This window comes from Pleurodeles waltl, chromosome 9, assembly GCF_031143425.1.
Source record: "Pleurodeles waltl isolate 20211129_DDA chromosome 9, aPleWal1.hap1.20221129, whole genome shotgun sequence".
Lineage (NCBI taxonomy): Eukaryota > Metazoa > Chordata > Amphibia > Caudata > Salamandridae > Pleurodeles > Pleurodeles waltl.
In genome coordinates this window covers 35,265,842-35,287,180 of record NC_090448.1, presented here as the reverse complement: position 1 = coordinate 35,287,180, position 21,339 = coordinate 35,265,842, and the positions used below count along the sequence as shown (strand labels likewise).

The 21,339-nt window shown below is 50.6% G+C and overlaps 1 protein-coding gene across 1 annotated transcript in view; it reads right to left on the bottom strand.

Moving 5' to 3' along the window:
* Positions 1-21,339, bottom strand: part of PRKAR2A (protein kinase cAMP-dependent type II regulatory subunit alpha) — a 716,041-nt gene that overhangs the window by 185,941 nt on the left and 508,761 nt on the right. The window contains exon 7 of the mRNA XM_069206211.1: positions 20,882-20,983. Within this exon, the coding sequence (XP_069062312.1) occupies positions 20,882-20,983 (102 nt within the window). The remainder of the gene's footprint in view (positions 1-20,881; positions 20,984-21,339) is intronic.

Here is a 21,339-nt window from a genome sequence, read left to right as displayed (position 1 = left end):
AAGTAAGGCCAAACGGAAGGACCGCAAACTGATAGTGTTGCGATCCCACCACAAACCGGAGATACTTCCTGTGTGACTTGAGTATCGGGATATGAAAGTAAGCATCCTGCAAGTCGACAGACACCATCCAGTCTTCCATGTTCAACGCCAAAAGCACCTGCGCTAGGGTCAGCATCTTGAACTTTTCCTGCTTGAGGAACCAATTCAAGATCCTCAGGTCCAGAATTGGTCTCAAACGACCATCCTTCTTGGGAATCAGGAAATACCTTGAGTAAACTCCTCGACCCCTTTCCTGCTCCGGGACCAACTCCACCGCGCCCTTTGAAAGGAGGACTTGCACCTCCTGTTCTAGCAACAGGAGGTGTTCTTCTGAACAATACGAAGGGCGGGGCGGGATGAGGGGCGGGAACTCCCGAAAGGGAAGGGTGTAGCCTTTTCCCACAACACTGAGAACCCAAGTGTCCGATGTAACAGTCTTCCATTTGGTGAGAAAATGCTGTAATCTTCCCCCTACAGGAGAGGAGTGAGTGGGAAATGGTGGAAGCCTAAGGCTGCTTCCCCTGCTGCACCCCGCTAGAGGATGAGGAAGAGGCAGAGTGCTGCTGAGAGGCTCCTCTGGTGCGGACCCTACCTCTCCCCCTGAAAGATCTATAGGGATGGGAAGAAGCAGGTTGCTGATATCTCCCCCGAAAGGAAGAGGAGGAAGAGCCACGCCCAAATCCACGAAACCTCCTGAAGAATCTGGAAGAGGCCGTGGAAGAAGGAGCTTGGAGCCCTAACGACTTAGCCGTGGCCCTGCTTTCCTTAAAACGTTCCAAGGCCGAATCAGCCTTAGCTCCAAACAGTTTGTCCCCATCAAACGGGAGATCCAACAATGTGGACTGTACATCTGCCGAAAAGCCCGAGTTACGGAGCCAGGCCTGTCTCCTTGCCACCACAGTTGTGCCCATTGCCCTGGCTACCGAGTCGGTGGTATCCAGTCCCGTCTGGATAATTTGGGTCGCAGCAGCCTGGGCATTTGAGACAAGATCCAAAAGACCCTGGGGAAGCTCTGTAAACGAAGAGGAAATGTCATCCATCAGAGCATGAATATACCTCCCCAGGATACAGGTTGCATTGGTGGCTTTTAACGCCAGACTGCAGGACGAAAAAATCTTCTTCGACTGCGCCTCTAGCTTCTTTGAATCTCTGTCCCCAGGCACCGTCGGAAAAGAACCAGGCGCTGACTTGGACGAACAGGAGGCCTGCACCACCAAGCTCTCCGGCGTAGGGTGCCTAGATAGGAAACCAGGGTCAGTCGGAGCCGTCCGATACCTCCTGGCCACGGCTCTGTGAACTGCTGGGGAAGATGCCGGCCTCTTCCACACCTCTAACACCGGATCCAGCAGAGCGTCATTAAATGGTAACAGAGGCTCCGCCGCGGCTGAGGCCGGATGTAACACCTCTGTCAAAAGGTTTTGTTTTGCCTCCACCACCGGCAAAGGCAGGTCCAAAAAACTAGCTGCCTTCCGTACCACTGCATGAAAGGAAGCAGCCTCCTCAGTATATTCCCCCGGGGACGAAAGGTCCCACTCAGGGGAAGTGTCCAGCCCACTGGCCGACTCCAGTCCACGCAGCCCATCACCCGAGTCCTCTAGCTCTCCTTCCTCTAGGGCTCGTTGGTACTCCTGCTCTTCTAATACCCAGAGAGCACGTCTCCTTGAATGAAGTCGTTGCTCAATACGCGGAGTCGACAATGCCTCCGCCGAAGTCGAAGATCGGCGCCGATCTTCAGAAGCCACCGACGCCGCATCCGGCGCCACAGGTAACTTCGGCGCCGACGGAAGAGCAGCTGAAGCAGATGGACCCACCGGAGTCACAGGCCGAAATCCCGACGTCGACGGGATGGAAATCCCCGGGGCCAATCCTTCTGAAGCCACCGGCGCCGACACTGGCGCCGAGCCCACGTTCCCAAACGGGAGAAAGGGCATAAAGGGTGCCGGCCGAAGAGGCGCAGGATCACCCAAAGAAAAGGCCAAAGGCCCAGCCGGAGCACCCCCTGGAGCCATCTGTTGGAAGATGGCATACATCGCATTCAAAAATGCGGAACTATCGGCTCCAGGGGTGGGAAAAGCCGGATACTGGGGTGCCTGTCTCGGAGGCGACCCCGACGCCGGCCTCGGCGTCTGCACCGGAGAAAACACTTGAGGCTCCAATACCTCAATCACCGACGCCTGTCCAGGTGAAGTTGGAGACGCCGGAGAGGGCAACGGCGTCGAAGGATGCGGCGTAACCGTGGGACTGACCTCCCATGTCCTTCAGCGCCGATCCGGAGACCTGGAACGAGTCTCCTTTGAATGACGCCGAGATTCTCTACGGCGCCGGGAGTCTCGATGACGCCGATGTCTTGGGGAAGAAGACTTCTTGTGATGTTTCTCCTTTGACTTGGCCATAAACAGCTTCGCCTCACGTTCCTTGAGGGCCTTTGGATTCATGTGCTGACATGAATCACAAGTCGAGACGTCGTGGTCGGAGCTCAAACACCAAAGGCAATCGGAATGAGGATCCGTCACCGACATCTTGCCTCCACACTCACGACAAGGCTTAAATCCAGACTTTCTCTGCGACATTATTTCCACAGCGAAAGACTACGCAGCAAGATATACACTGTAACCGCAAGAGTAACAGTTGCTCCCTCGAAGATAACCGTTTCGAATGCACGGAAAAAAGGGAACTGACGTCCGCACGTCGTCGAGGACCTCTTATTGCCTGTATGACGTCAGACGGCGTCGCGTGGGCTAGAGTGACGTCCTCGTCGACGTGCAGAGACTAGTAAGAAGATTTCCGTCGAATGCTGGCGCCATGGGAGTATTCATGAGGTGAGGAATCCACAGGTAGTTGTATCCATCAGAAGTCCTTGTTCAGGTCGTCATGAAATCTGTTTTCCTGGCTTCAGGGTCGCCCCTAAATACTAAATTTAGGGGTGTGTTTAGGGATGGAGGGCAGTAGCCAGTGGCTACTGTCCCTGAGGGTGGCTACACCCTCCTTGTGCCTCTTACCTTTGGGGAGGGGGGCACCTCCCTAATCCTATTGGGGGAAATCCTCCAAAGCAAGATGGAAGATTTTCTAAGGAAGGGGTCACCTCAGCTCAGGACACCTTAGGGGTTGTCCTGGCTGGAGGGTGACGACTCCTTGTTTTTCTCATTATCTCCTCTGGACTTGCCGCCAAAAGTGGGGGCTGTGTCAGGGGGGGGGGGGCATCTCCACTAGCTGGAGTGCCCTGGGGCACTGTAACACCAGGCTTGAGCCTTTGAAGCTCACTGCCAGGTGTTACAGTTCCTGCAGGGGGAGGTGTATAGCACCTCCACCCGGGACAGGCTTTGTTCCTGGTCACAGAGTGCACACAGGCACTCACCCCATGTGGCCAGAAACCCGTCTTATGTGGCAGGCTGTCAGAAACTGGTCAGCCTAGCACTAGTAGTTAGGCTGGTATGGAGGGGCATCCCTAAGATGCCCTCTGTGTGCATTTCTCAATAAATCCCACACTGGCATCAGTGTGGATTTATTGTGCTGAGAAGTTTGATACCAAACTTCCCAGTATTCAGAGTAGCCATTATGGAACCGTGGAGTTTGTGTTTGACAAACTCAGACCATATACTCTTTATGGCTACCCTGCACTTACAATGTCTAAGAATTGGCTTAGACACTGTAGGGGCATAGTGCTCATGCAGATATGCCCTCATCTGTGGTATAGTGCACCCTGCCTTAGGGCTGTAAGGCCTGCTAGAAGGGTGACTTACCTGTGCCACAGGCAGTGGGTTGTGGGCATGGCACTCTGAGGGGAGTGCCATGTCGACTTAGTCATTTTCTCCCCACCAGCACACACAAGCTATGAGGCAGTGTGCATGTGCTGAGTGAGGGGTCCCTAGGGTGGCATTATACATGCTGCAGCCCTTAGAGACCTTCCCTGGCAAAATGGCCCATGGTACCAGGGGTACCATTTACAAGGGACTTATCTGTGTGCCAGGGCTGTGCCAATTGTGGAGACAAAGGTACAGTTTTAGGGAAAGAACACTGGTGCTGGGGCCTGGTTAGCAGGGTCCCATCACACTTTCAATCATAACCAGCATCAACAAAAGGCAAAAGATTAGGGGGTGACCATGCCATCAGTGGCATTTTCCTACACCACTGCTTTTGCAGTTCTTCTTCACTGGCCTGAAGGTTTTTAATAGCCTTTTTCATGTACTGAGCCATTCTGAATCTGAGGCCAAGTACATAGTCCACAATGTCTTGTGTAGGAGGCTTGAGAGGTTGCTCCCAGCCCTCCCTTACAAGTGCAAGTGGACCCCTAAACAGGTGTCCAAACAGAAGTTCAAAGGTGCTGTAGCCCACTCCCTTCTGAGGAACCTCCCTGTAGGCAAACAGGAGACATGGCAATAGGACATCCAGTCTCCTCCTGAGTTTTTCAGAGACCCATAATTATGCCTTTAAGGGTCTTATTGAACCTCTCAACCAAACTATTGGTTTGGGGGTGGTAAGGGGTGGTGAACTTGTAAGTTACACCACATTCCTTCCACATGGCCATAAAGTATACAGACGAAGTTTGTACCTGTCTGATACCACCTCTTTTGGAAAGCCCACCCTAGAGAAGATTCTCAGGAGGGCCTTTGCCACTGCAGGAGCTGTAGTGGTCCTTAGAGATATAGCCTCTGGATACCTGGTGGCATGGTCCACTACCACCAGTATGAATCTGTTTCCAGAGGCTGTGGGAGGGTCAACAATATCCACCCCAACCCTCTCAAAGGGAACCCCAACTACTGGTAGTGGAATTAGAGAGACCTTTGGGGTGCCACCTGTCTTGCCACTGGCTTGACAGGTGACACAGGAGAGACAAAACTCCTTTGTATCTTCAGACATATGGGGCCAGTAAAAGTGTGGAACAAGTCTGTCCCAAGTCTTGCTTTGCCTCAGGTGACCTGCCAGGGTTATGTCATATGCAAGGGTCAACAAAAATTATCTATACTGCAGAGGTACTTCCTACCTCCAGGTGGCACCAGGTTTGGGTTCCCTTGCTTCGGACTATAAAAGGTTGTCTTCCCAATACACCTCATAGGTGCCACTGACATCCCCTGCTTCGTGAAGGATACCTTGCTGTCTTAACCCTTCCAGTGTGGGACAGGTTTTCTGTGCCCTACTGAACTCCTCCCTGGCAGGCTCTCCTGCACCTTCAAGTTCAGCTGTGTCAGCTATCTGATAAGAGACTACTAGTTGCAGATTCCTTACCTTAGAATTTCCCCAGCCATCAGACTGAATCCGGCGATTTTTTCTTTGTGCAGTACCTCTGTGCGCCGTTAGGTGGTGTCGGTCGACTCCGCGGGCATTGTTGGAGTTGTGGTCACGTGATGACGTGGCAGTCGTATATAGGGCCTACCCCGGTGCGCTGACGTCAGTTCTTTTCACGCCAGTCTATGCGCAGATCCGGAGAAGAGCTACCCCAGTCATTTTTTGGTAACTACGACATTTTGTCGAATTAGTTTTTGACAAGTTTTGGTTTGCATCGAGGGATGTCCCATAAAACCGTATTCAAGTCCTGCGACTCCAGTCAGCGCATAATGTTGGTGACGGATCCGCACCTCATGTGCTTCTGCTGTTTGGAGCGCAACCAAGACCCAGAGTCTGAGTGTCAGCCCAGGAACCCAGAGGCTTAGAGGGAGCGGTTTGAAGCTCATGACGGCCCGCCACTTGACTCCGCGTTGTTCCAGGTCCCATTTGAGAGGAAGGTCATGAGACTGGTCGCGGAGCCACCACTATTCTTCTTCACCCAAGTCATCTGGACATTCGGGTAAGAAGGCGGCGGCGAAACGTTGTTCGACTTCGCCCCGTTGCTCGCAAAATGCAACGCTGGAAGAGCGTCGACGCTCTAGGCCTCCATCCTCGGAGTCTCAGTCTGGGTCCACTCCCCGTCTCCCCAATTTTCCTGGAGCGGGTGCTACCCCTACCCAAATTAATGAGTTCTACGAGGCCATGCGCCTCATATTTGGGCAGCCCAACCCACCCTCAGCGCCTTCGGGCCCATGGAAGCCGGTGAGGGCCTCCTCGGGTTCCAAGTCGGTGACTTCGGTCGCGACTCTGAAGGGGACCTCAGGATCCGCTTCCGGATCTGTCCCAACGCCGGTTGTGCCAACGCGACCTTCCTTGGCGTTGGGTCAGACGTCGGCGCTCCCGGCACCGTTTGGGCCCCACAATCGATGTCGACCCTATACTTATTCCCGATGACCTGGAGCCGGAACTATGTCGCTCGGCGATTGTGTTTTTTTATGGGCTCTGTTGTGCCCAGCGTTGATTCTGAACCCTATTCCTATGGGTATGGACACGGGGACAGTGTAGAAGGGTCGCTGGACTCTTTAGAAGACCAGCTTGTGCCTGAATTGGACTGGGTACAGGATTTGGGTGATGACAATGGGTTGGACACCTCCACTGACACTGGTATGTTTTCTCCCCGCACCATGGCTACGGAGCAGGGAGCGTCTTATTCTATGGTGGTGAGAAGGGCTGCGGAGGTTTTAAACCTCGAGCTTCGTTCTGTGAAGGTCAGGCCTAAGCTCTTGACCGAACTGCTTCAGCTTTGGGCCTCCAACTCAGAACCCCTCCTCCTTTCAAGGATGCACTTACAGATGTCCTACTGGGGACCTTGTCCAAACCCAGCATAGGGGCTCTTGTAAATAGAACGATTGCTCACTGCCATTGGCCTGCGCTGAAATTTCCTTTTTCCTTACCCAACACCCCACGCCTGAGAGCCTTGTCATCCAGACTTCATCATCCTTTAGTGCATTCCCTACCGCTCCCCCGGACAGGGAATCAAAAAGACTGGACAATTTAGGGAAGAAAATGTTTTCTACTGCCAGTCTAGCACTGCGGTTCATGAACACCACATGCCTTTTGGGCCGCTATTCCCATTCTCTCTGGGATACGGTTGTGCAAGTGCTGCCTCAAGTTCCGGTAGAGGCCCAGAACGTTCTCTCCCAAGCCGTGACATAAAGGAGAGACGCAGCCAAGTTCATGATACGTTGTGAACTGGATAAGACCGACTCACTAGGCAGATCGGTTGCATCAACGCTGGCACTGAGACGCCACGCCTGGTTGAGGACATCTGGCTTTCCGGGGGATGTTCAGCAATCTTTGATGGACATGCCCTTTGATGGCACTTGTCTCCTCTGAGACACGGAGGACTCAGCGCTCAAGCAGTTTAAGGATTCCCGGGCTACGGCTCGGTCCCTTGGCCTCTCAGCCACTTCTCGCCCCCTCAGTCCGCCTCTCCCTCCTTTCGTGGCTAATGAAGGGGCACCCAACCATGTCCATTTCCACCGGGCCACCGACCAGCGCATGCTGTACAGCCCCTATGCGGACGTGGGATCCACCAAGCTCATGGATCAGGGAGTCAGCGGGCCGCTCAGTCCACCCCCGCCCCCTCCTCTGCCTCAAAACCTTCCTAGCCCTCTCAGACGCTTCCTTTTCTTCTGAGCTGTTCTGACACAGTGCAGTTTCAGGCTTATCATCCCGAAAAGCGAGTCCAGGATATTTGGCCTATGATACAGATGTTTCAGCCTCTATCCTGGATTTCGGTGAGAAAGACTCTGAGGCTGCTGGGCCTCATGGCCTCCTGCATCCTGCTGGTCCACCATGCCAGATGGCATATGTGGGCTTTGCAGTGGGACCTGAAGTTCCAGTGGACGCAGCATCAGGGGAATCTCTCTGACATGGCTCAGATCTTGGAGGGAACTGCAAAAGACCTGCAGTGGTGGTTGCAGAATCCAGATTGGGTAAATGGCAGATCCTCTCCCTTCCCCAACAAGATCTCACAGTAGTGACAGATGTGCCTGGGAGTCTGATTGGTCATAGGTCAAGTTTTTTTTTTTTTTTTTTTTTAAAGGGAAGTAGATAGGCGATTAAAAAGAATTTACATTGCCATTATAGCCTATGAAACGAAGGTACACTGCTTTATTAAAGTACTGTGGGACTTCCACTTCAACAACGGGAAATATTCAAACATGTGAATCTATGAAAGATCCAATACAGGAGAACTCTACCCCTTTTCATCTTCTGAGCCAATTCTGCGGAGAAGTTCATAGACTTGCTCAAAGTTGTTTCCCATGACATCTAATGCCTCTTCAATGTCTACTTTTCTAAAGTTGGCTTTGAGCGACATCTCACTGGTAAATCAGCACTTGGCAAAAGTATGCAGAGACTGAACGTACCCTTAGTGTCATGGGTTTCTATGTGTACAAGGTGCACCCAAATTTTATTTGTCATTATATGTCCTTGGATGTCCCTCTTGAAGGGTCCCTGAAAAAGGTGGAGGGAGCTGTGGTAGAGTGAGAACCCTGTCCACACCATTCAGATCTCAACAAATCTAGATTGATTTTCTCCAAGTACTTCAACAAATTTTGTAAAACGTGCTCTGGGAAACATTGCATGGGCTGAAAAATTCAAGACTTATGACTTTAAATGAAGATCCCACTGGAGGAGAAGCAGTTGTTTCAGACCACATAAATTGATAGAATTAGTGCTGTCAGATTAGTATTCACCAAAAGGCTCTAATGGTTTATCAGCCTGGCCTGAACATGTTTTAATCCGAGTAAAAGAAGGGTTTGCTGGATGCGATTGCTGGATGCGATATTCTCTACATGTTAGAGCCAGTGGTTATACTTCCTTGTTACTTTACCAACTTTTATTGTCTAGTTTTACAGCCTGAGGCAGAGTGGTGATGTTATAGAAGCATGTCTGAGGTTTAAAATGCAACATCTGTGCTTCATAGGTGTGAAACTATAGTTTACACCTATTTCACCACCATCTGTCTTAGCTCCTTCCAAGTCCAATGGTTCTGAGGAAACTAGTAAAAGATGTGAGATGAATATCAAAGATTTGCTGATTATAATTATGGTCAAAGGTGTGTTTTTGCATACAAATACACTGATTAATGCATCAGGCGGAAACACTACTTCGACTCAAGGGAGTACTAGGTTACTGAAGAACTTAGAGGAGGCCCTACATTTGTCAAAGTTGCATGTTATAATGAACAAGTTACTTCCCTTCAGTAACGCTTTTTTTGGTGGATACCGTAGCTACCTGCGGATTCTTTACCTTATGAATTCTCACAATCCGCAGACGTTCAACAGAAATTTTCTTCCTAGCTCTTCACGAGGACGTCACAATTGCACAGCTCCGCACGCGACTCCGTCTGATGTCATTATCGTAGTAAGAAGTCCTCGCCGGCGTGCTGGCGTCAGTTTCACCAATTTTTTACGTGCCTTCGAGGCGAAAAGGTGAATACCGACTTCACAAGAACAATATATACCAATCCAAATACAGATATAAATCACAATATTTGCTTATATAAAATACCAAAACATATATACATTTATAATAAAAGAAGCCTTGGTATGACCAGACAGGCAACAGAGAGGCAGGTGGGACTGTGAGGAATCCACAGGTAGCTTCTGTATCCACCAGAAAATGCGTTACCGAAGGCAAGTAACTTGTTCTTCTGATGAATACAACTACCTGTGTATTCCTCACCTTATGAATAGAATCCCAAAGCAGTCCCGCACTCGGAAGTGGGGGCCCGACTGGTCCAACCAAGAAATCCTGCAGAACAGAACGTGCAAAATGGCCCTCCCTCCTAACTTCCGAGTCTAACCAATAATGCTTCGCGAAAGTGTGGACACCTGGGGCACCTCTAGCCAAGGCCGAAGTAGTAGCCCTGGTGGAATGGGCCCTAATACCTTCAGGGGGAACCTTCTCTGCCAGTGAATAACAAATCTTTATGCGAAGAATGACCCACCTGTAAAGGGTTCTCTTGTGAACGTCCTTGCCCCTCATCTTGCCCACATACCCAACAAAGAGTTGATCATCAACTCGAAAGTCTCTTGTCCTCTCAATGTAGAAACTCAGAGCCCTTTTTGGATCCAAGCGATTAAGTCTTTCCTCCTCCTTTGATGGATGAGGAGGAGGGTAAAAGGATGAGAGTGTTATACACTGACACATATCAACGGGAGCGACCACTTTAGGAAGGAAAGCCACCCTGATTCTCACACCACCGTGTCAGCATAAAAGGCTGTAAAAGGAAGTTTCACATTAAGAGCCTGAAACTTACTCACACGCCTAGCTGACGTGATAGCCTTTAAGAAAACTGACTTTAAAACTAAAAGCCTCAACGGGCAAGAATGCGCAGGCTCAAACTGTGAACCCATCAAGAAAGTCAGAACCAAATTCAAATCCCACTGAGGCATGATAAACTGAGTGGGAGGAAACTTGTTAATCAAGCCTTTCAGGAATCTAATAAATTTTGATCAGGAAGGCACAGAAAGGCAGACAGCGCTGATAAATAACCTTTCACAGTCGCAACTGCAAATCCATTTTGTGGCAAGGAAAGGGCAAAAAGCACAACATCAGACAAGTGGGCCTTTATGGGATCAATTTGTCTCTCTCCACACCAAGAAACAAATTTTGCCCATCTGTTAGCATAGACAGTCTTGGTAGAGTGTTGCCTGGCCGATAAGATAACATCCACAACTTCTGGAGGCAGAGAAAAGGAACTCAGATTGCCCTGTTCAACCTCCAGGCATATAGGTGCAGGCTCTGGAGGTGGGGGTGTAGAACCTGCCCCTGCGACAGGAGGTCCGCCCTGTGAGGGAGATGGAGCAGAGCACACAGTGAGAGCTGGAGAAGGTCTGTGTACCACACCCTTCTTGACCAATGCGGGGCTATTAAAATGACTTGAGCCTGATCCTGACGAATCTTTCTCAGAACCCGAGGAATCAAGGGGGAAACGCGTAAAGCAACTGGTTGCACCAAGATATCTGAAACCTGTCCCCCAACTCTCCCTGCATGGATACTGGAGGCTGCAGAACGACGGGCAGTGTGCGTTCTCCTGAGTGGCAAACAGGTCTGTATGTGGAAATCCCAATATCCGGAATATGTGAAGAGCCAAGTCTGGATGGAGACGCCACTCGTGATCGGCCGAGAACTGCCAACTGAGACTATCCGTAGGTACGTTGAGTATCCCAGTCAGATGGTTTGCAACTATGCAAATCCGATGGTCCTGCGCCCAGGACCAGAGCTGCAGAACCTATCTGCAGAGAACATATGACCCTACTCCCCCCTGCCTGTTGATCTACCACATCGAGGTAGTGTTGTCTGTAAGACTTGCACTGACTGACCGCAAATGGATGGGAGGAAGGCCTTGAGAGTCAGACGTACCGCCCGCAGTTCTAACAGATTGATGTGAAACATCTGTTCTACTGAAGACCAAAGGCCTTTGATCTCCAGGTCCCCCAGATGAGCTCTCCTCCCTAAAGTGGAAGCATCCGTTATAGCTGTGGCCACCGGAGGTGGGAGACAAAACTGCCTTCCTTGGGAAAGGTTGTCGTCCACAGCCCACCATCATAGATCCACTGAAGCGTCTCTGTAGATCGTTATCGACTCCTCGTGATCCCCTTTGTGTTGAACCCACTGCTTGCGGAGGCACCACTGGAGAGCACTCATGTGCCAACATACATGAGTGACCAACAGAATGCAAGAAGCTAACAGACCGAGCAGACGTAGGACCTGGAGGACCGGAACAGCCACTCCCTTTTGAAACACTGGAATCAATGCCTGAATGTCCTGAATCTACTGATGCAGAGGGTAGGTCTGATTCAATGTTGTATCCAGTTCTGGCCCTAAGAGGAGGCGCTAGGAGGACTCCAGGTGAGACTTGGGCACGTTTACCGTAAAGCCCAGGTTGAACAACAACTGTGTTGTCATTTGCAAGTAATGCAGCACAAGCTCTGGGGACCTTGCTTTTATCAGCCAATCATCCAGGTAAGGGAATACAGATACTCCCTTCCTTCTGAGGTCCGCTGCAACCATCGCCATCACCTTTGTGAAAACTTGAGGTGCAGAAGTAAGACCAAACGGAAGGACCGCAAACTGGTAGTGTTTCGACCCTATCACAAACCGGAGATACTTCCTGTGCAACTTCAGAATGGGGATATGAAAATAAGCATCCTGCAAGGCAACAGACACCATCCAGTCTTCCTTGTTCAAAGCCAGAAGCGCCTGTGCTAGAGTCAGCATTTTGAATTTCTCCTGTTTGAGTAACCAATTCCAAAGCCTCAGGCCCAGGATAGGCCTCAATCGACCATCCTTCTTGGGAATCAGGAAATATCACGAATAGCATGCCTGACCCTTTTCCTGCTGTGGAACCAACTCCACTGCACCCTTTAACAAAAGGACTTGCACCTCCTGGTGAAGCAACAGGAGATGATCTTCTGTACAAAAACGAATGACCGGGAGGGGTGGGAGGGGGAAACTCCCAAAAAGGAAGGGCATAACCTTTCCCCACAATATTCAGCACCCAAGAGTCGAATGTGACTAACTCCCACTAGTGGAGAAAATGAAATAGCCTTCCCCCTACAGGAGAAGTATGATTCAAGATGGAGAGAAAACTAGGGCTGCTTTCCTTGTTGGGCTCCCCCAGAGGAAGAAGATGAGACGGGAGGCTGTTGAGTGGCTCCTCGTGTTCTAAGAGGGTTGGCAGGCTGCTCCATGCTGGACTGTGGCCTTCCACGAAAAGAAGACCCACCGCCATATACCCTAAACCTCAGAAAAAACCTAAAGGGTGTGGATGCTGAAGCCTGGAGACCCAGGGACCTTGCAGTAGCCCTGCTGTCTTGAAAACGCTCCAAAGCAGAGTCGGCCTTGGATCCAAACAGCTTCTCACCATCAAAAGGTAGGTCCAACAAAGTTGTCTGACCATCCGTGGAAAAGCCAGAAGACCTAAGCCTCCTGGTCGCTACTGAAGTGCCCATTGCCCTGTCAACTGAATCAGCCGTATCCAAACCCAACTGGATAACCTACTCGGCCGCCGCTTGAGCGTCCAACAGGAGCTCATCAAACTGCCCCTGAACATTCTGAGGCAAGCTTGGCACCACAGCTATTGCAGTGTCCATTAGGGTATGAATATACCTCCCCAGCACACAGGTAGCATTGACCGACTTCAAGGCCATACTGCACGAGGAGAAACCCTTCTTTGCTGTTTGCGCCATCCGTTTAGACTCTCTATCAGATGGAGTAGCAGGGAATGAACAAGATGCAGATCGGGCAGAACAAGATGCTTGCGCTACCAAGCTCTCAGGTGTTGGATGCCGAGACAAAAACTGCGGATCCCCAGGAGCAACTCTGTACCTCCTAAGCCACAGTCCTGGAAACTGCTGGAGTCAAGACAGGTTTCCTCCAAATGTCTAAAATGGGCTCAGTAAGGGCATCATTAAAAGGGAGTAGGGGCTCCGCAGACAGAGGAAGGATGCAACACCTCAGTCAAGATGTTAGTCTTCACCTCCGATCCTGGTAAAGGAAGTTCCAAGAATTCAGCTGCCTTTCTTATAACACTGTGATAAGATGCTGCCTCCTGTGTGAATTTGTCAGGGGATGAAAGATACCACTCAGGTGATGTATCTAGGCCACTTACAGAGTCCAGACCATGAAATTCACCCATAGGCTCAGGAATCTCCCCTTCCTCCAACAGCTGTTGCAGATACTCCTGCTCCTCCAAGAGCCTCAAGACCCTCTTCCTTGACCTCAGTCTGGCCTCCAACCGCGGCGTCGACAGAGAATTAGCCGACAATGCCGGTTTCAAAACAGATGGACGCTCTGGTGGAGGAGATGTTTGAGATACACTGCGTCCCGATCGGGATCCATCCGGCACCGGCATCAACTCCATCGGCGCCATCTGCAACATCATCTGAGGCAATGACGTTATTGGCGCCGAACCAGCACCTTCAGCTGGATAGAAGAGTACAAAGCGAGCCTGTTTGTACGGCGCCGGCAAACCCAGAGAGAAAGCTAATAGACCCATGCGACCAGCCAGTGCACCAGAAAAGGCTATAGCTCTATTGAAAATGCTAAACATAGCATTAAGGAACGCTGCTGGATCCGCTCCCGGAGTTGGGAAGGCAGGAAGCCTCTGCTCATCCTGAGGCCCTTGGGCCGAATCCGAAGCTTGTGCCACCGGTTCCTGATTTAATACCGAGAAAAAGCTAAACGGAGGAAGCACCGGGTACTCAAAGACCTCAATCAACGACGGCGCTAGAGACGCCTGTGGACTCTGATGACCTCCTGCATTGTATGGCACCGTCTCGGAGGGGACCGTGACTGATCTCTGGATGAACGGCATTGAGAATCGTGCCAGCGCTGCTTCTTATGAGACCTCAAGGACTTATATGAGGAAGAATCCATCGCCTTAGACCTTCGATGACCCTTATGCTCCTTCTTAGCTTTTGCCAAAAAGAGCTTAGCCTCTCTCTTCTTCAAGGCCTTCGGGTTCATCTGTTGGCAGGACACGCACCCCTGCAAATCGTGGTCCGAGCTTAGGCACCACAAGCAGTCCTCATGAGGATTTGTGACCGACATGCGACCCCTGCACTCATTACAAGGCTTAAAGCCTGATTTCTTCGGTGGAGACAGTGTAACTAGACAACAAGAACACTTTTGAAACAGTAACTGTTCGAGAGCCAGGAAAAAAACAAAAAAAAAGTTAGCATTGAAGGCATGGAAAAAAGGGAACTGACGTCAGCACACCGGCGAGGACTTCTTATTGTCACGATGATGTCAGACGGAGTTGCGTGCGGAGCCGTGCAATTGTGATGTCCTCGTCGACGTGAAGAGCTATGAAGAAAATTTCCTTCGAATGCTGGTACATTGGGAGAATTCATAAGGTGAGGAATCCACAGGTAGTTGTATCCATCAGAAGAACGAGTTATTTACCTTCGGTAGCGACTTTTCTGGTGGATACATTAGCTACCTGTGGATTCCTCACCTAATGAATACTACCATGGCGCCAGCATTCGACGGAAATCTTCTTCCTAGCTTCTGCACGTCGACGAGGACGTCACATTGGCCCACGCAACGCCGTCTGACGTCATACAGACAATACGAGGTCCTCGCCGACGTGCCGACGTCAGTACCAACATTTTTTACGTGCATGAGAACAATAACCCGATGCAATGAAAGATTAAGGCAACATCCTATAACATTGTAAATCACACAACATTGCAATAAAATGGCTGTATATTTAATATAACTCCTCTATTTTATTTTTTTTAAACAAAACAAATATACACTAATTATGTATACACACAAAGATATATATATATATATATATATATACATACAAGTATCATATGTACAAAATCCATTGCAGCCTTAAAGACCAAGAGAAGCACACTCAAGGATTACTTGGTAAGACCAAAAAGGCAACGGGGAGGCGGGTGGGACCGTGAGGAATCCACAGGTAGCTAATGTATCCACCAGAAAAGTCGTTAACGAAGCTAAGTAACTCGTTCTTCTGATGGATACAACTACCTGTGGATTCCTCACCTAATGAATAGAGTCCCAAAGCAGTACCACGCCCGGCGGTGGGTGCCCGCATGGTCAAACCAAGAAATCCTGCAGCACTGACCGTGCAAAATGGCCGTCCCTCCTGACCTCAGAGTCCAAGCAGTAGTGCTTCGCAAAAGTGTGAAGGGACGACCAAGTTGCGGCCTTGCAGATGTCAACCACAGGAACACCCCTAGCCAAGGCCAAAGTGGCCAACTTAGCTCTGGTGGAATGAGCTCTAATACCATCAGGAGGATCCTTCTTTGCTAAAGAGTAACAGATTTTAATGCAAAGAACAACCCACCTGGAGAGTGTTCTCTTGTGGGCTGCCTTTCCTCTCCTCTTGCCCACGTATCCGATGAACAGCTGATCCTCCAGCCTGAAGTCCTTCGTTCTATCAATGTAGAAGCTTAACGCCCTCTTTGGGTCCAAGCGGTGTAGTCTCTCTTCCTCCTTTGAAGGATGAGGCGGAGGATAGAACGTGGACAAAGTAATTGTCTGAGCCAAATGGAAGGGTGAAACAACCTTCGGGAGAAAAGCAGCCTTGGTCCTCAACACCACCTTATCCCCATAAAAGTTTGTATAAGGGGGTTTTACCGATAAGGCCTACAACTCACTCACTCTCCTTGCAGATGTTATAGCCACTAAGAAGACTGTTTTAATAACTAAGTACCTTAAGGGGCAAGAATGCATAGGCTCAAAAGGGGACCCCATAAGGAAAGTCAGGACCAAGGACAAATCCCATTGAGGCATAACGAATGGTTTTGGAGGATATTTATTTAGAAGACCTTTCAAGAATCTAAGAACAACAGGGGATTTAAATAACGATGGTTGGTCTGGAAGGCAAATGAAGGCTGACAAGGCAGACAAGTAACCTTTAATAGTAGCCACTGCACAACCTTTCTGCGCTAGTGACAAAGCAAAAGACAAAATATCTGACAGATGAGCATGTAAGGGATCAATCTGTCTCTCTCCACACCACATAACAAATTTAGACCACCTATTAGCGTAGATAGATTTAGTGGAGTGTCGCCTGGCCGCTAATATAACATCCACTACATCAGGCGGGAGAGAGAAGGAACTCAGGTTGCCCCGTTCAATCTCCAGGCATGTAGGTGCAGACTCTGGAGGTTGGGGTGTAAAACCTGCCCCTGCGACTGCGAGAGGAGGTCTGCCCTGAGAGGGAGACGGAGCGGAGGGCACAGCGAGAGTTGGAGAAGGTCGGAGTACCACACCCTCCTTGGCCAATCCGGAGCTATTAAAATGACTTGGGCCCGGTCTTAGCGAATCTTCCTCAACACTCGAGGAATCAAGGGTATGGGGGGGAAACGCGTAAAGGAACTGGTCGCACCAGGTTATCTGAAACGCGTCCCCCAACGCTCCCTGCACCAGATACTGGAGGCTGCAGTATAACGGGCAGTGCGCGTTCTCTAGAGTGGCAAACAGATCTATCCGAGGAAACCCCCACATCTGGAAGATTAGACGGACTTGATCTGGATGGAGACGCCACTCGTGGTCGGCCGAGAAATGGCGACTGAGACTGTCCGCACGTACATTCAAGACCCCGGCCAGATGATTTGCTGCTAAGCAAATCTGATGGTTCTCTGCCCAGGACCATAGTCGAAGAGCTTCTCTGCAGAGAAGGTACGACCCTACTCCTCCCTGTTTGTTTATGTACCACATCGCGGTAGTGTTGTCCGTCAGGACCTGTACCGACTGACCGCGAAGGGATGGGAGGAAGGCCTTGAGAGCCAGACGTACAGCCCGCAACTCCAACAGATTGATATGAAAAATCTGTTCCTCTGGAGACCAAAGCCCTTTGATCTCCAGATCCCCCAGATGAGCTCCCCACCCTAGAGTGGAAGCATCCGTTATGACCGTGGTCACCGGTGGTGACTGCGCGAACGGCTTTCCCTGTGAAAGATTGTTGCCCGCAATCCACCACTTCAAGTCCACAGCAGCATCTCTGGAGATCTTGACAGCACCTTCTAGATCTCCTTTGTGTTGAAACCACTGCCTTCGGAGGCACCACTGAAGAGCCCTCATGTGCCAGCGAGCATGCGTGACCAACAGTATGCAGGAGGCAAACAGACCGAGCAGACGAAGGACCTTGAGGACTGGAACTACCGCTCCATTTCGAAACATTGGAACCAACTCCTGAATATCTTGAACCCGCTGAGGTGGAGGAAAGGCTCGATTCAATGTTGTATCCAGTACTGCCCCTATGAACAGGAGGTGCTGAGAGGGCTCCAGGCGAGATTTGGGCACGTTCACCGAAAAGCCCAGGTCGAACAACAACTGAGTTGTCGACTGCAGATGATGCAGCACAAGCTCCGGGCACTTGGCTTTGATCAACCAGTCGTCCAAGTAAGGGAATACTGCTATCCCCTTCCTTCTGAGCTCTGCTGCAACCACCGACATCACCTTTGTGAAGACTTGAGTTGCTGAAGTAAGACCAAACGGGAGGACCGCAAACTGATAGTGCTGCGACCCCACCACAAACTGGAGATACTTCCTGTGCGACTTGAGTATCGGGATATGAAAGTAAGCATCCTGCAAGTCGACAGACACCATCCAATCTCCCTTGTTCAACGCCAAAAGCACCTGAGCTAGGGTCAGCATCTTGAACTTTTCCTGTTTGAGGAACCAATTCAAAATCCTCAGGTCCAGGATTGGTCTCAACCGACCATCCTTCTTGGGAATCAGGAAGTACCTTGAGTAACAACCTCGACCCCTTTCCTGCTCTGGGACCAACTCCACCGCGCCTTTTGAAAGGAGGACTTGAACCTCCTGTTCTAACAGGAGGTGTTCTTCTGAACAATAAGATGGGTGGGGCGGGATGGGGGGCGGAAACTCCCGAAAAGGAAGGGTGTAGCCTTTTCCCACAATGCTGATAACCCAAGTGTCCGATGTAATAGTCTCCCACTTGTGGAGAAAATGCCGTAACCTTCCCCCTACAGGAGAGGAGTGAGTGGGAAATGGTGGAAGCCTAAGGCTGCTTTCCCTGCTGCACCCCTCCAGAGGACGAGGAAGAGGCAGAGTACTGCTGAGAGGCTCCCCTGGTGCGGGCCCTACCCCTCCCTCTAAATGATCTATAGGGAGGGAAGAGGTGGGTTGCTGGAATCTCCCCCGAAAGGAAGAGGAGGAAGAGCCACGTCCAAATCCACGAAACCTCCTGAAGAATCTGGAGGAGGCAGAAGAAGGGGCCTGTAGCCCTAGTGATCTGGCTGTGACCCTGCTTTCTTTAAACCTTTCCAAGGCCGAGTCAGCCTTGGCTCCAAACAGTTTGTCCCCATCAAACGGGAGGTCCAACAGGGTCGACTGCACGTCCGCAGAGAACCCTGAGTTGCGGAGCCAAGCCTGTCTCCTCGCCACCACAGCCGTACCCATCGCCCTAGCCACTGAGTCGGTCGTGTCCAGCCCAGACTGGATAATCTGGGTCGCGGCAGCTTGGGCATCCGAAACAATGTTCAAAAGACCCTGGGAAAGCTCCGTAAATGAAGATGATATGTCGTCCATAAGAGCATGGATGTATCTCCCCAGAATGCAAGTCGCGTTGGTGGCCTTCAACGCCATACTGCCAGACGAAAATATCTTCTTGGATTGTGCATCCAACTTTTTGGAGTCCCTGTCCCCTGGTACCGTCGGGAAAGACCCAGGCGCTGACCTAGAAGAACAGGAGGCTTGTACCACCAAGCTCTCCGGTGTAGGGTGTCTAGACAGAAAGCCGGGGTCAGATGGCGCAGCCCGATATCTCCTGGCCACAGCCCTATGAACAGCCGAGGAAGATACTGGCTTCTTCCACACCTCTAACACCGGATCAAGCAAAGCCTCATTGAATGGCAAAAGAGGCTCCGCTGCAGTAGAGGCCGGATGCAGTACTTCAGTCAGCAAATTCTGCTTCGCCTCTGCCACCGGCAAAGGCAGGTCCAGAAAGTTAGCTGACTTTTTAACCACAGCGTGAAAGGTAGCAGCCTCCTCTGTATACTCCCCTGGAGATGATAGGTCCCACTCAGGGGAAGTATCCAGCCCACTGGCTGTATCCAGACCATGGAGTCCATCACCAGAGTCCTCAACCTCTCCTTCCTCCAAGACTCGTTGGTATTCTTGCTCTTCCAACAGGCGAAGAGCACGCCTTCTCGAGTGCAGTCTTTCCTCAATACGCGGAGTCGACATGGCCTCCGCCGACGTCCAGGATCGGCGCCGATCTCCGGAACCATCCGACGCCACGCCCGGCGCCACAGGCAGCTTCGGCGCCGAGGTAGGAGCCGGACGAAGAAAGTCACGTCTTGGAGACTCCGATGGACCTGCCGGAGTCACAGGACGAAATCCTGAAGTCGACGGGATGGAAACCTCCGGGGCCAAAACCTCTGGAGCCACCGGAGCGGCCACCGGCGCCGGCGCCGAGCCCACATTCCCCAAAGGGAGAAAGGGCATAAAGGGTGCCGGCCATAAAGGCGCAGGACCACCCAAAGAAAAGGCCAACGGCCCCGAAGGACCAGCCGGAGCACCGCCTGGAGCCATCTGCTGAAAGATGGTATACATTGCATTTAGAAATGCAGTATTATCGGCTCCAGGGGTGGGAAAAGCCGGGTACTGGGGTGCCTGGATCGAAGGCGACCCCGACGCCAACCTCGACGTCTGTGACGCCGGAGAAAACGCCTGAGGCTGCATCACCTCAATCACAGACGCCTGTCCAGGCGAAGTCGGTGACGCCGGAGAAGGCAACGGCGTCGATGGATGTGGCGTGACCGTGGGACTGACCTCCCAAGTCTTCCGACGCCGAGCCGAAGGCGACCTCGAACGAGACTCCTTGCTGGAATGGCGCTGTGAATCCCTACGGCGCCAGGAGTTTTGATGACGCCGATGAGACCGTGGCGAAGAAGTCTTCTTATGATGTTTTCTCTCTTTCCTCTTCGACTTCGCCATGAATAGTTTAGCCTCACGTTCTTTCAGGGCCTTCGGATTCATGTGCGGACATGAATCACATGTAGCGACGTCGTGGTCGGAGCTTAAGCACCATAAACAGTCGGAGTGAGGATCAGTAACAGACATCTTGCCCCCACACTCTCGACAGGGCTTGAAACCCGACTTCCTCTGAGACATTATTACCGCTGAGAAAATCCACGCAGCAGAAAATACACTGTAACTATGAAAGTAACAGTAGCTCCCCGAAGATAACCGTTTCGAATGCACGGAAAAAAGGGAACTGACGTCGGCGAGGACCTCTTATTGCCTGTATGACATCAGACGGCGTCGCGTGGGCCAATGTGACGTCCTCGTCGACGTGCAGAAGCTAGGAAGAAGATTTCTGTCGAATGCTGGCGCCATGGGAGTATTCATTAGGTGAGGAATCCACAGGTAGTTGTATCTATCAGAAATGGTCTTTACTGTCACCAATATGAAAGCAATGACAGCACACTGATTTATTTTGGGTCCAATGCATTACGGCAGCAGTCATTTCACATCCGTCCAAGGATCTTACCTCTAACGATTTAAGGATGGGTACAGACTCGACAAATAGTTCATATTTCTTTCTCCTTTGTGCATTGTTTTTCAAAATAAGTCTTCTAAAAGTATTTCGGTCCTGTAAAAAAAGCAAAGAAAGCTGATTATGTCCACTGTAAAGCTTTTATGTTGTTTGTAAAGTTAAAATTAACACTGATTAAATGTTGAACTAGTCCACTAAGGCGTTGCAACCCATGCATAAAATGTACATTACAAAAAAAATAAAGGCAGTCTAATATGCAGGAAAGAAATGTGGTCTGAAGCTATTACAACGTTCTTCAAACAGACAATTTTAAAGATGAATTAAAACATATATAAAGGACATTTTACTTATCTGCAATGTCACTCAAATTCAAGAACACTGCCTGTTGGCAGCCTGGGAATCCTATGTATTGAAATTCATAGCAGTTTAGAAATGTAACCTGCAAAGGACAC